General features: G+C 41.4%; 1 protein-coding gene across 7 annotated transcripts in view; it reads right to left on the reverse strand.

Moving 5' to 3' along the window:
* Window positions 1–12085, reverse strand: part of LOC111841788 (cytochrome b5 reductase 4) — a 109717-nt gene that overhangs the window by 73780 nt on the left and 23852 nt on the right. For 4 of the 7 annotated variants that reach the window (XM_072708318.1, XM_072708317.1, XM_072708319.1 and 1 more), the window contains 4 exons: window positions 10618–10675; window positions 10373–10466; window positions 5118–5150; window positions 2141–2272 (listed from right to left, as the gene is read on the reverse strand). In XM_072708318.1, the coding sequence (XP_072564419.1) occupies window positions 2141–2272; window positions 5118–5150; window positions 10373–10466; window positions 10618–10675 (317 nt within the window). The remainder of the gene's footprint in view (window positions 1–2140; window positions 2273–5117; window positions 5151–10372; window positions 10467–10617; window positions 10676–12085) is intronic. The other 3 variants (XM_023807783.2, XM_023807786.2, XM_023807781.2) reach the window with 1 other exon arrangement.

Raw genomic sequence — 12085 nt, forward strand, 5'->3', positions numbered from 1 at the left:
TGTACTGTTCGGGAGTGGTGTAGTCGCTGTGTGCACTTGTGTTGTGTTGTGCGCCTGTTGAAGCGGTTGATTTGATTTGAATTATCTGTAAAGTATATTTGAGTGTTTGTGTGCCAGCGCGGTTACGTGGGTGGTTGTTGTTTCATTTTTAACTTTTACTTTTACGTGTGTACTTGTCTGTCCTTATTAATTGACAGCGTGAGTGTTACCGACAGCTGCGGGCGCGAGCGGCGTTTCTGTGTGCGTCCTTCGCATCAAACACCCGCGGGTAATATTATCGAACATCGGTAACATTAACTTTAAAAGGACAGTTGCTCCGGAGCTTTGCTCGGTCGCCGGTCGGGGCCGGGAGGACATTTTCCACTTTTTTTCCCGCTCCGGCAGTAGCCTGCTTTGAGAGGGTTTTTTGTGGTTTTTTGGCCTCCCTTGAGCAACTTCGCTATAGTTTAGCTAAACGTGGTTCAGCAGGAAGTTAATCTCGGGTAAGTAATTGTTAATTTGGTTATTTAAAAAGTTTAATTTAAAGGTTGTTATCGCTGACGCTGCCGGATAATTTATAATAAAGTACCGATTTAACGCAAGTGTTAATTTAGTGTTTTAGTGTACTCGGCACTTTGTTTTAACTATACGTTAATTAGATCAACTAAAAGTTTAAATACTCAATATTAATATACTGGGCTGGGAGTAAAGGACGGGGACATAGAGAGTTAGGTAATTATGGGGCCAGCTCAGTGTTGTGTTTGCAAGATGTTTGCCCTTCTGGATGCTTGCATCCAGTCGGACTTCGTCTGCGAGCGATGTAGGTTAGTTGACTCACTCATGGTCCAGGTTCGTGACCTAGAGGAGCGGCTGGCTCTCATCCAACATAACAATGAGTTAAAGGAGAGAGTTAATACGCCTTCTAGGGAGACTGTGTGTACTGTGTGTAGGTCGAGAGAGCTGGGTGAACGTAGGTCGTAGACGTAGAAAAGGGCGTACACAATTCACAGAGGCGGCATCACCTGAAGTAACGGTGTCTAACCGCTTTCAGGTGCTTCCAGCTTTGGAGCCGGAAGAGACTGGGGAGGCAGGTGGGCCCTTGGGCACCAAGGAGCCGCCTAACCCCAGTAAGAGGGAGGTTGTGGTAGTAGGGGATTCAATTATAAGAGGTGTAGATAGTTATGTGTGCACCCGTGATAGAGGGTCCCGTACAGTGTCTTGCCTGCCTGGTGCCCAGGTAGGGGACCTTCCAGATCGAGTGGACAGGCTTTTGGCCCCAGCCGGGGTGGATCCAGTGGTCGTGGTGCATGTTGGCACCAATGACATAGGAAAGGGCAGGAGGGCTGTTCTGCAAGATAAATTTATAGAAGTCGCGGATAAGCTTAGAAGAAGAACATCCACGGTGGTATTCTCTGGAATACTTCCCGTGCCACGTGCAAGTCAGGCAAAGTTAGCTGAGATAAGGGGATTAAATGCGTGGCTAAAATGGTGGTGTAGGAAAGAGGGGTTCAGGTTTATGGGGCACTGGAAGACCTTCTGGAACAGGTGGGACCTGTTCAAGCCGGACGGGTTGCATCTGAACCATAGGGGAACCAGTGTATTGGGGAGGCGGATGTGCAGAATAGTTGAGGAATGTTTAAACTAGGGACTGGGGGAGCAGGGAGGTCAGTTATGAATTTATGTCGGGAGAGACGGATAGCCCAAATAAATATTAAAAGTAGACACTGTAAAAGGCCTACCATTAGTGGTCTGTATTTGAATGCTAGGAGTATTAGAAACAAAATTAATGACTTAGAGGCTTTAATTTCTTCAGACAATTACGACATTATAGGAATAACTGAAACATGGATGAGTGACAATGATGGTGATGAATATAATATGGATGGTTATACGTTGTTCCGTAGAGACCGGATAGGCAAGAAGGGAGGTGGTGTTGCAGTATACGTAAAAGAAAACTTGCAGGCAAGGGATCTCACTGATAAAAATAAAAATTCAGAAGCTGTATGGATAAAACTTGAGGCTAAAGATTCAAATGGCCTAATTGTCGGGGTTTGTTATAGAGCACCTAATGTAACTGTAGAGGAAAGCAGAATGTTATATGATGATATCAGGATTATGAGTAATAAAAATGATGTGGTGGTTATGGGTGATTTTAATTTACCTGGGATACAGTGGGACACAGTCTCTGGCTCTTCTGTAAATGAACTTGAGATGGTGGAATTAGTACAGGATTGTTTTTTACTCAGTTTGTTAATACTCCTACCAGGGGAGAAGCCCTTCTTGATCTTGTTTTCTGTAATAACCAGGATAGGATTGGAAAATTAGAGGTTTTAGACCCATTGTACGGTAGTGATCATAACATGGTTAAATTCGAGGTTAATTTTAGTGTCCGAAGAGCAAAGTCGAAATTAAAAGTATACAATGTTAGGAAGGCTAACTTTAATGGTATGAGACGGAAATTAGAAACTGTAAACTGGACAGAGTTAAATAGCAAAACAGTTGAAGAGGCATGGGAATTTTTCAAAAGCACATTGTCGCAAGTGCAAGAGGACTTCATACCTGTTTCCAGCAAAACTAAATCTAGGAAACGACAACCAAGGTGGTTTACTAAGGAAATTAAGAATAAAGTCAGGAGGAAAAGGGCTCTGTTCCACAATTGGAAAATAACTAATGATTCCAAAATTAAGCAGGAGTATCTAAAGTCTACAGGCAGAGTTAAAAAATGACATTAGGCTATCCAAGAGGGATGTAGAAAGAAAAATTGCATTGGAGGCTAAGCATGACAGTAAAGGTTTCTTCCAATATTTTAACTCCAAGAGAGCACTAAAAGCAGAAATCACTAATTTGCAGGATAGTAAGGGACTTATAATTGATAACGAAATTGATATAGTAAATGAGTTTAATGATTATTTTTCAAGGGTGTTCACAATAGAGAACACAAGTAACTTACCACCAATTAATACGAATACAGCATCGTCTATGACTAATATATGTATAACTGAGGTTGATGTGATACTAAGCCTAGCTAAACTCAAAATAAATAAATCGCAGGGGCCTGATGGCATCTTACCTATAGTCTTAAAAGAGATGAGGGATATTATCAGCCAACCTTTAACTTTAATATTCCAGAAATCGTTATCTGCGGGTGTGGTACCATCAGATTGGAAGCATGCTAAAATAACACCCATATTCAAAAAAGGGGATAGAAATAATCCAGCAAACTATAGGCCAATCAGTTTAACTAGCATTACTGGAAAAATAATGGAAGCTATAATTCAAGTGAAAATGGTAGATTACCTAGATGCAAATAACATTATAAAGGATAGCCAACATGGATTTAGGAGAGGTAGATCCTGCTTAACGAATCTACTTGAGTTCTTTGAGGAAGCTACAAGTGAAATTGATCACAAAAAGGCCTATGATGTGATTTACTTAGATTTCCAGAAGGCCATTGATGTTGTCCCCCACAACCGGCTCTTGCTAAAGCTTAAAGATGCAGGGATTTTAGGAACTGTGGCAGCTTGGATCAAAAACTGGCTAACTGACAGGAAGCAGTGAGTAGTTATTAGAGGCACAATGTCACAGTGGGCCTCCGTTCATAGTGGGGTACCGCAGAGTTCAATTTTAGGACCACTATTGTTCCTAATTTACATTAATGATATTGATACAAATACATACAGTAAACTGGTTAAATTTGCAGACGACACCAAGGTGGGCGGTGTAGCAGATACTGATCTAGCAGCAGAGAGGCTTCAACGGGATCTGGATTTAATTAGCGAATGGGCTGATACTTGGCAGATGAAATTTAACACAGCTAAATGTAAGGTAATCCATGCAGGGAGCAGAAATATAAAATACAGATATTTTATGGGTTCCACTGAAATAAAGGTAGCTGATTACGAGAAAGATCTCGGTATGTATGTTGATGCTTCCATGTCCCACTCTCGCCAGTGTGGGGAAGCAATAAAAAAGGCGAACAGAATGTTAGGTTAAATCTCTAGGTGTGTGGAGTTTAAGTCAAGGGAGGTTATGTTACACTTATATAATTCCTTGGTAAGACCCCACCTAGAATACTGTGTGCAGGTTTGGTCACCATACCTCAAGAAGGACATTGCTGCCTTAGAAAAGGTGCAACGAAGAGCTACGAGAATGATTCCTGGTCTTAGAGGAATGTCTTATGAGGAGAGGTTAGCGGAACTGAATCTGTTTCGCCTTGAGCAAAGGAGACTAAGGGGGGATATGATTCAGGTCTATAAGATTCTAACGGGTCTGGATGCTGTTCAGCCAAATGACTATTTCAATATTAGTCTAAATACTGTTCTTATGTTTGGGGGGCAGCCCCCACTTAGTGTAGCAGTGGTGTAAGGACCAGTCAGTATGCCTGCTGAATCCGACTTAATAATCACACATGATAATGATGTGCCCACTCTGCAGGATGGTTGGAAACAGGCCCCAGCGGTGTCCTGTAGGAGCTGAAGTTTACCCCAGAGAAGGGACACCATAAAACTACACTCTGAGCTCAAGATGGCAACCTTTCTCTGCTAACTTAGGTGAAGTAAAAATGATCGATCAAATTGATCAGGGATGTGTAACCTACTATTTCTGCCATCCATCTTGCAAAATTACTTGGAACCAGATATTGTATGCCTGGAAAACAGTAAGAGGAAGCACTTGGAAGGCCAAGCCTTAGTGAAACAGATAGACAAGGATTCCAGGGACATTACAGAGGCAGACCTGGTGAGAAATTAGTGGTGCCAAATAAAACCATCATAGAAACCCCAGACCTGTTCCTCAATAAAAGACCATATGTTGTTACTGCCTAGGAAGATTATGAAAGTATTAAGTAGTATTTTACAGCATACTGAAAAAAAATACAAGAATATGTACTTCCCACTTCAAATGCAAATTTAAATGTAAAATCATGCTTACATTTAAAAGTGCTCATATGGTACTGTGGAGAAGGTTAGAATACAATGGGAAACTCTGCTGAAAGGTTAGAAAGAGAAAGCATGTGTGCTTGTTCATGGTTTGTGAGAATCTGTTCATTAGGCCTAAATGCAAATTAGAGCACAGTCTGGTCCATGACAATGCACACATCAAGCATTTATAGGAAAAAAAAAAAAAGTTGTTTTGCTTACCAGAAAGATGTTCCTGAACTTCATGAGAAAGCTCTAGAAATAATAATAATAATGAGTACACAATTAAAAACATGACATAAAAACAATTCTGGTCCTGCATTATCCTAACAATAAATAGGTTCCATAAAAAAGATGAGGTGGTGGGGGAGGTCCCTCGGTTTAATTCAGCACACTTGTGGGGGGGTCATTGATGTCTGGTGCACTGTGGATCAGGCAGTAGTGAAAGGCAATAGCCTTGGCGGACCAATCATCAACAGTGAGGAGTGAAAACAGTAAACAGAAAATGTCTGCAAACGTTGCTTGAAACATGTTCCATACTCAAGAGGAAACAAAAGCAATATGACCAACCATCTCAAGGCGTATGCATCCTGATATAACGGTTCCTGAACACAGAACAGTCGAACGACTCAAAAAGATAACCGCAGCAAAACAACAACTGTCTATCGAAAATACTTTTGAACAGACCTACCATGCCACTTCAGATAAACACAAGAAAATAACCCGTGCAGTGGAAGCGTTCATTGCTAAAGATTTGCAGCCCTTTTCTGTTGTCGAAGATGTGGGGTTTTGCCACTTAATTAAAACACTTGACCCACATTATGTTGTGTCCTGCCGTACACATTTCAGCGATGTTATAATTTTAAAATGGGCAAAGAAAAAGCTATTTCTGAATTTATGTTTCCTCCAGATTGCATATGGCAGCACTTTTTCTTTTGAAATTGTTTACTTATCTTTTTATACTACTGTATTAAGTATACCAGTAGTCAAGACAAAGAGGCACTAACATTTGTGTTTTTAAGTGTTTTTTGTTTACATTTTGTATGTTTTAATTTTATACATATTTTATACATAAATAAGAGCCAGTTTACCATTTAAAAGTGTTGTGTTTAGTAACTGTTTACTTGAAATAAAGGTGCTATATTTATATTATTTAGTAATTTAGTACAGCAGTGATACTGGAATTTGTTCACTGTGAAATGCAGTTCTTGCTGACAAGCAAAATAAAGATATAATTTTGAGAGAAAAAACATTGTTCTCTATACGCACAAAACATATACCGAAACTGTGGCCCTGTACCGTTACACCCCTAGGTACCACCCCTACTATTTTGAAACAGCCCAGAGATCTTTAATGACTTCAGAGAGTTAGGACCTCAGTTTTAAGTCTCATGCGAAGGACGATAGGCTAACCTTTTGCCCACACCGACACTGTTTCAGCAGCAACCCAGCTTTCCTAGTTGGTAATCCATCCAAGTACTGGCCTAACTTTAGCCAATACAGTGGTATCTCGGTTCTCGAACTTAATCCGTTCCGGACTCCGGATCGAATCCTAAAAAGTTCGAGTTCTGACCTAATTTTTCCCATAACAAATAATGGAAAACCAATTAATTGGTTCCCGGCCCCCCCAAATTACACCTAAATATGTTTTTATTTATTTTTTTTTAAGCATTTTAAACACAAAATGAACAGAATAAAACAAGAAGAGCATCTTTTTCTTAATGGCTTCCAAAATGATAAAGATCTTATCCCAACACTTCCCCAGTCCTGCCCTGATCGTCCGCTCCTTCCGTGTGCCACGCCCCCTCGTTAACCTCGTGTGGGATCCCCATGTGATCAGCTGTTTCTGGTTGTTGTCATTAGTCCTCTGTATTAAGCCCGCGTTTCAGTTGGTTTTCCCAGTTCGATCATTGGGTGCGTTCGACTTGCTTACAGCACTGGCTTAAAGCAACGCATTCTGAACCTTACGCAATGCATTACGGTTAGATGCATTGCGACCTCTCACCCGGCTGCACAAACTGGAACCGCCTCCGTGACGACACACCTTTGCCCTTATTGGCTGAAGAGTTTAGTTACACGCATGACGTTTGTATCCCAGGCAGTTCCAATGCGTAATCTGCTGTTTCTCCAAAATATCACGTAAAGCAGTAAGAACTGGTTTTCAGTTAATTTACCTGGTAAAATAAAGTTTAAATAAATGACATAAATGCTCTAATAGTACACTAAGTTAGTGGTTTATTTATTGTTAGTTACTGTAATGTTGCGCTGCTTTATTTGGTTAATCGTCCAGTCTGTGAAGAAGGCATTCAAGTAATTGCATTGTAGTATGACTCATTTCCTTTTTTTTTTTTTTTTTATTGCCCACCACCACCCCCCCTCTTCGGAGGACAACTTTATTTTACATTACATTCAAGAGTAAAGATTGTGGCCGCTCCGAACTCACCAGACTGCCTTCATTTCCTGGCGTGTACAATTTATATTAGGTCAGCGTTCACAGTTCGACTTCTGATATTCAGATTGAGTTCTAGGTCAAACTGGTTTGTTCGACTTTCAAGAAATTCGAGTTCTAGTGAATTCGAGAACCGAGGTACCACTGTATATAATTTTTTTTTCTTCTAACAGACATTGGTCCAAAGATCAGAGATCATCAAGAGAAAAATTACTAATGAAACCCATACTTATTTATTCAAAGAACCATTTAATGTCAGTTTTTCTTCACTGTTTATCATTTTTCCTACTGCTAACCCTACATTCCGACAACAGTTCATATTCACACAGGCTGTTAGCCAATTATACCTCCCCAATGAGTTCCTGAGCTGTTGTTTTCCTGTGTCTGAGGCTGCTTCCCATCACACATTGTTTGTGATAAACAAAAAAGCATAATATATTTTTATTTGCACATTTTATGTTTCATTGTTTTATTGAGAGGTCATTTTAATTTAAAATTTTGTTCATTGGTTGTGCTGTTGGGCAATCCTGGAACTGTACAGATTTTGTAAAATAACTCACTACATGAGCAGTCTTCTTTCTAGATACTCTTTTACTCTTACTCAAATACTGAGACTGACATTGACCACGGTCGACTTCATTGAATAGCAGCATAAGAGCGCTAATTCAAATGTGAATGCATCTTGCAGTCCTACTTGAGTTGTATTTATACATTTATATTATTATAAGTAACGGTACTTGGGCAGCACGGTGGCACAGTGGTTAGTACTGCTGCCTCACAGTGAGAAGGTTCGGTCCCTGGTCCTTTCTGTGTGGAGTTCGCACGCTCTCCATGTTTGCATGGGTTTTCGCAGGGGACTCCGGTTTTCTCCCACAGTCCAAAGGTGTGCAGGGTAGGCTGACTAGCATTTCTGAAATTGGCCCTGTTGGTGTGTGTGCACCCTGTGGTGAGTTGGCGCCCGCCCAGGGTTGGTTCCCGCCTGTGCTCATTGTTCCCGGGATAGGCTCCGCAACCCCAGTGGGGAATAAGAAGTTACAATAATGGATGGATGGATGGATGGAAAGATGGATGGTACTTTTACCTGGGTAGAGATTTTGGCTACTCTACCTACATCTGGCTGTGGCACTAAGGGGAGCAGGCTGATGAATCCTATAATACCCTTAGATTTCAATTGCCACCCACATTCAATAAAGCTTCCTCAGAATAATAAGTGAAATAATATTATTTTCTGCTATTCTATCCTGAACAAGGTAACCCAAGTGAAAGACAATTCCTGCTTTTATACTGGTCTAGGACAGAGGTGTGACCAGAACATCATGTGTGGGTGGGCATTTGGCTTGTCTGGGGGGGCAAAAATATCCATCCATCCATCCCCATTTTTGTAGGTGGGTCAAATAATAACAACAACTTCGTTTTATATAACATATAAAAGCAAAAATTATGGCATAACTCATAACCGATTGTTCAATAAAAATTAACAGAGGCAATGGAACTTTTATTATTTTTCTGATTGTGTAATCAAATAACTTAAGGAAAACTATGACGATGCTATTTTTTCTTTTTTTATCAGACATCTAATTTTTTTAGGTTTTATTCACCTGACATGTTTCGACGTTCGCTGTCGTCTTCCTCAGAGTGTTACCGGATGTTATCGGTAGCTCATAGGTTATCAGCTGATGATGTTCTTCCTCAGAGTGTTACCGGATGTTATCGGTAGCTCATAGGTTATCAGCTGATGATGTTCTTCCTCAGAGTGTTACCGGATGTTATCGGTAGCTCATAGGTTATCAGCTGATGATGTTCGTGAACATCAGCTGATAACCTATGAGCTACCGATAACATCCGGTAACACTCTGAGGAAGACGACAGCGAACGTCGAAACATGTCAGGTGAATAAAACCTAAAAAAATTAGATGTCTGATAAAAAAAGAAAAAATAGCATCGTCATAATTACTTTAAGACATAATGAATATAATTGAAAGAAAAAAAAACTTAAGGAAAAGTCCCTCCTCCCCACCTTCGTGATTGTGACCACGCATAGCCAGTTCATTGACTGCAAGGAACTGAACGGCCTCCCCAATGCTTTTCACATAATATCTATTCTTTTCTATTTGGGTTGTACCCAGTAGTTAAACTATGCTTTCACCCATCTCTGCCCGGCGCCGATACTCTTGCCATGCAGCCATGGCTCTGACGTGCGGGATACTAGACGCGTGTTTGTGGAAGCCACCGTCTTTTTCTAGAGCTTTTTTCCAATTAGCATAGCCATGTTTGGTGAATATGTCCTCGCGGTCTGAATTGGAAACACTAAATTTGCGGCAGGCAAAGCAAAAGCTGACATCACGGACAACAGAATATTCAAGCCATGGTCGAGACTGATACCAGCTTGCACTAAAACGTCTGAGTGTCTTTCCGAATGCGCGCTTGGGATAATTCATTAAAATGGGCTGGGATGGGCTATCCATATTTAAATCAGGCAGACCGGACTGTACATTTTGTTGAAGGCAGAGGTTTGGAGTAGCTGACACGGGCGCAGAGCTGGAGGATTGTGTAGGAGTTTCAGTTCCCGACATGGGTGCGCTGTGCTCTGTGTTGGTAGCAGCGGTGCTGGGCTCAACTGTGGAGCCAGCAGCTTGCGGAGGGACAGAGGTACGGACTTTTTAATAAGCCACCTATGCATAGCTTTTGCTATTACAAAACAGAAGATAGAAGAATGGAGCGTATACGCTGTTTTAATTAAAGATTGCAGTCAACAGTTTCAAAACGTGCTGCAAAATGCGTAGCGAAGTGAACTGTGAGCAGCACGTGCATGTCTAGTGGAGGAGGCACTGACGGATACGCCCCTAATTCAAACGGGCCAATTGGAAAGCAACTCAGTTTAGAAAATCAAATGTTTTCATTGGACAGACAGAGTATTTCGCAGAGTGGCCATGGCTTGTCTCTGGGGGGGCAGTGCCCACCCCAGCCCCCCCGTGGTCATGCCTCCGGTCTAGGATAAAAGGAATGGATTACAAAGAGTGAGCACTTACGGAGATGGAGCAGATATGACAGCTTTCCAAGGAATACCTCAACCCGTAGAGTGCCACCCTGCAGGTCGACCACAGTGATACCTGAGGTCGGAATCTGCAGGAGCAGAAGTATTTTTAACAATTTACTCAGTTTCAGTTATCTGGATATCATTCACACTGGTTAATAAAGAAATGTGTTACAGAGCTAATATAAATAAGCTGGCTATGAAGAATATTCAGAGAAAATTGAAGGAGTGCCAACTCACCTTACATTTTGTATACACCGTGATATTGACAGTCACATCTGTCTGAAACCAATCAAATCTGAAATCAAGGTCAAAAAGTATTGATTAGTGCATCAATCCACTCAACCAAACTCCAGATAATAGGGTATTCATGCATGGAAAAACAAACCTAAAAAAGTGAATAACAGTGGAAGTAAGACTTGCTAAACTGGTAAGGGGTACTGTTTGCAATGTTACGTTCAAAGGGGTTTTGATCTCGTTTGGGAAACAAAATAAGTACTAGACTTTATGCTGTCATTTGGTCCGATCATCTATTCTAAACCATACTCGTCCCACACTTAACTTGTGCAATTGGTTTTTACCTGAATGCTGTGAGTCCTTGTTGTGATACATAGGTCTGAAGGTACACATTATTGCACAATTAGTTAATTTATGACAATTTGCAGAATCTTTCCCCACCACTTAGTTGATTACTTGTATTCCTATGTGTATGTTTGAAAATGTCATTTATATTTTTTGTTGTTGATTCTTCCTAGGAGGTTAGAAGACAGATTGGGAGAGCACAGCGGATCATGAGGTTGCAGGAAAGGGATGTGTGTCACTCCTGATATCTTTGCAATATGACTAAGGTCCAAGTCTTTGAAGCCCTGGTGCTCCCTGTCTTGCTGTATAACTGCAATATGGATGCTATCCAGTGACCTGAGATAAAGACTGAACTCTGGACTTTGGTACTGTGTCTCCTTGGAGAATCCTTGGGTACCACTGATTTGATTTTGTGCTGAACAAGCGGTTACTCAGGGAGACCCAAATGAGGGACATTACCTGCATTGTGAGGGAGCGTCAGTTACGGCACTACGGCCATGTGGCGGGATTCCCTGAGGGTGATCCTGCTAGCAGGATTCTCATTTCAGAGGACCCGAGCAATTGGACCAGGCTAAGGGGACGCTCACATAATATCTGGTTGTGGCAGTTGGATGGTCCCTTCTGGACGGTGGGACAGGGCCACGTGTTGACCTGGAGGGTCACCAACTGGGCTCCCGAGGTGTTATGCCATGTGGTGGGCACGGCAACATGCTGTACCAGTGAATGCTCCCCAACCTGACCTATGTGCTTAAATATTTTTTTTTTATGCATTTCTCTTTTGCACTATGACCAAAACTTTGTGATATAACGGTAAGAACTGTAACAGATACATGAATGGTATTTACCAGAGGCATCCAAACTTTGGTGCACAAAGGAATTGCAGGGAGGTGCAGGTGAGGGAAAATAACAGAACTGCTTGGGGGGATTGAGCTGGGGGCATATCTATTTCTAAATTGCAAACTTCAGAAATATAAAACGTAATGTGAACAAATTATATGCCTACATACATTATGTCACGTTCAGCTCCGAACGATCCTCGTGTGTGCCACGCCCCCTCATTACCTCATGTCGACTCCTGATTGTCATCACCTGTTGCCTATTCCTTTTGCCTTGTCTCATGTATTTA

Source organism: Paramormyrops kingsleyae, unplaced genomic scaffold, assembly GCF_048594095.1.
Source record: "Paramormyrops kingsleyae isolate MSU_618 unplaced genomic scaffold, PKINGS_0.4 ups74, whole genome shotgun sequence".
In the NCBI taxonomy this organism is placed as follows: domain Eukaryota; kingdom Metazoa; phylum Chordata; class Actinopteri; order Osteoglossiformes; family Mormyridae; genus Paramormyrops; species Paramormyrops kingsleyae.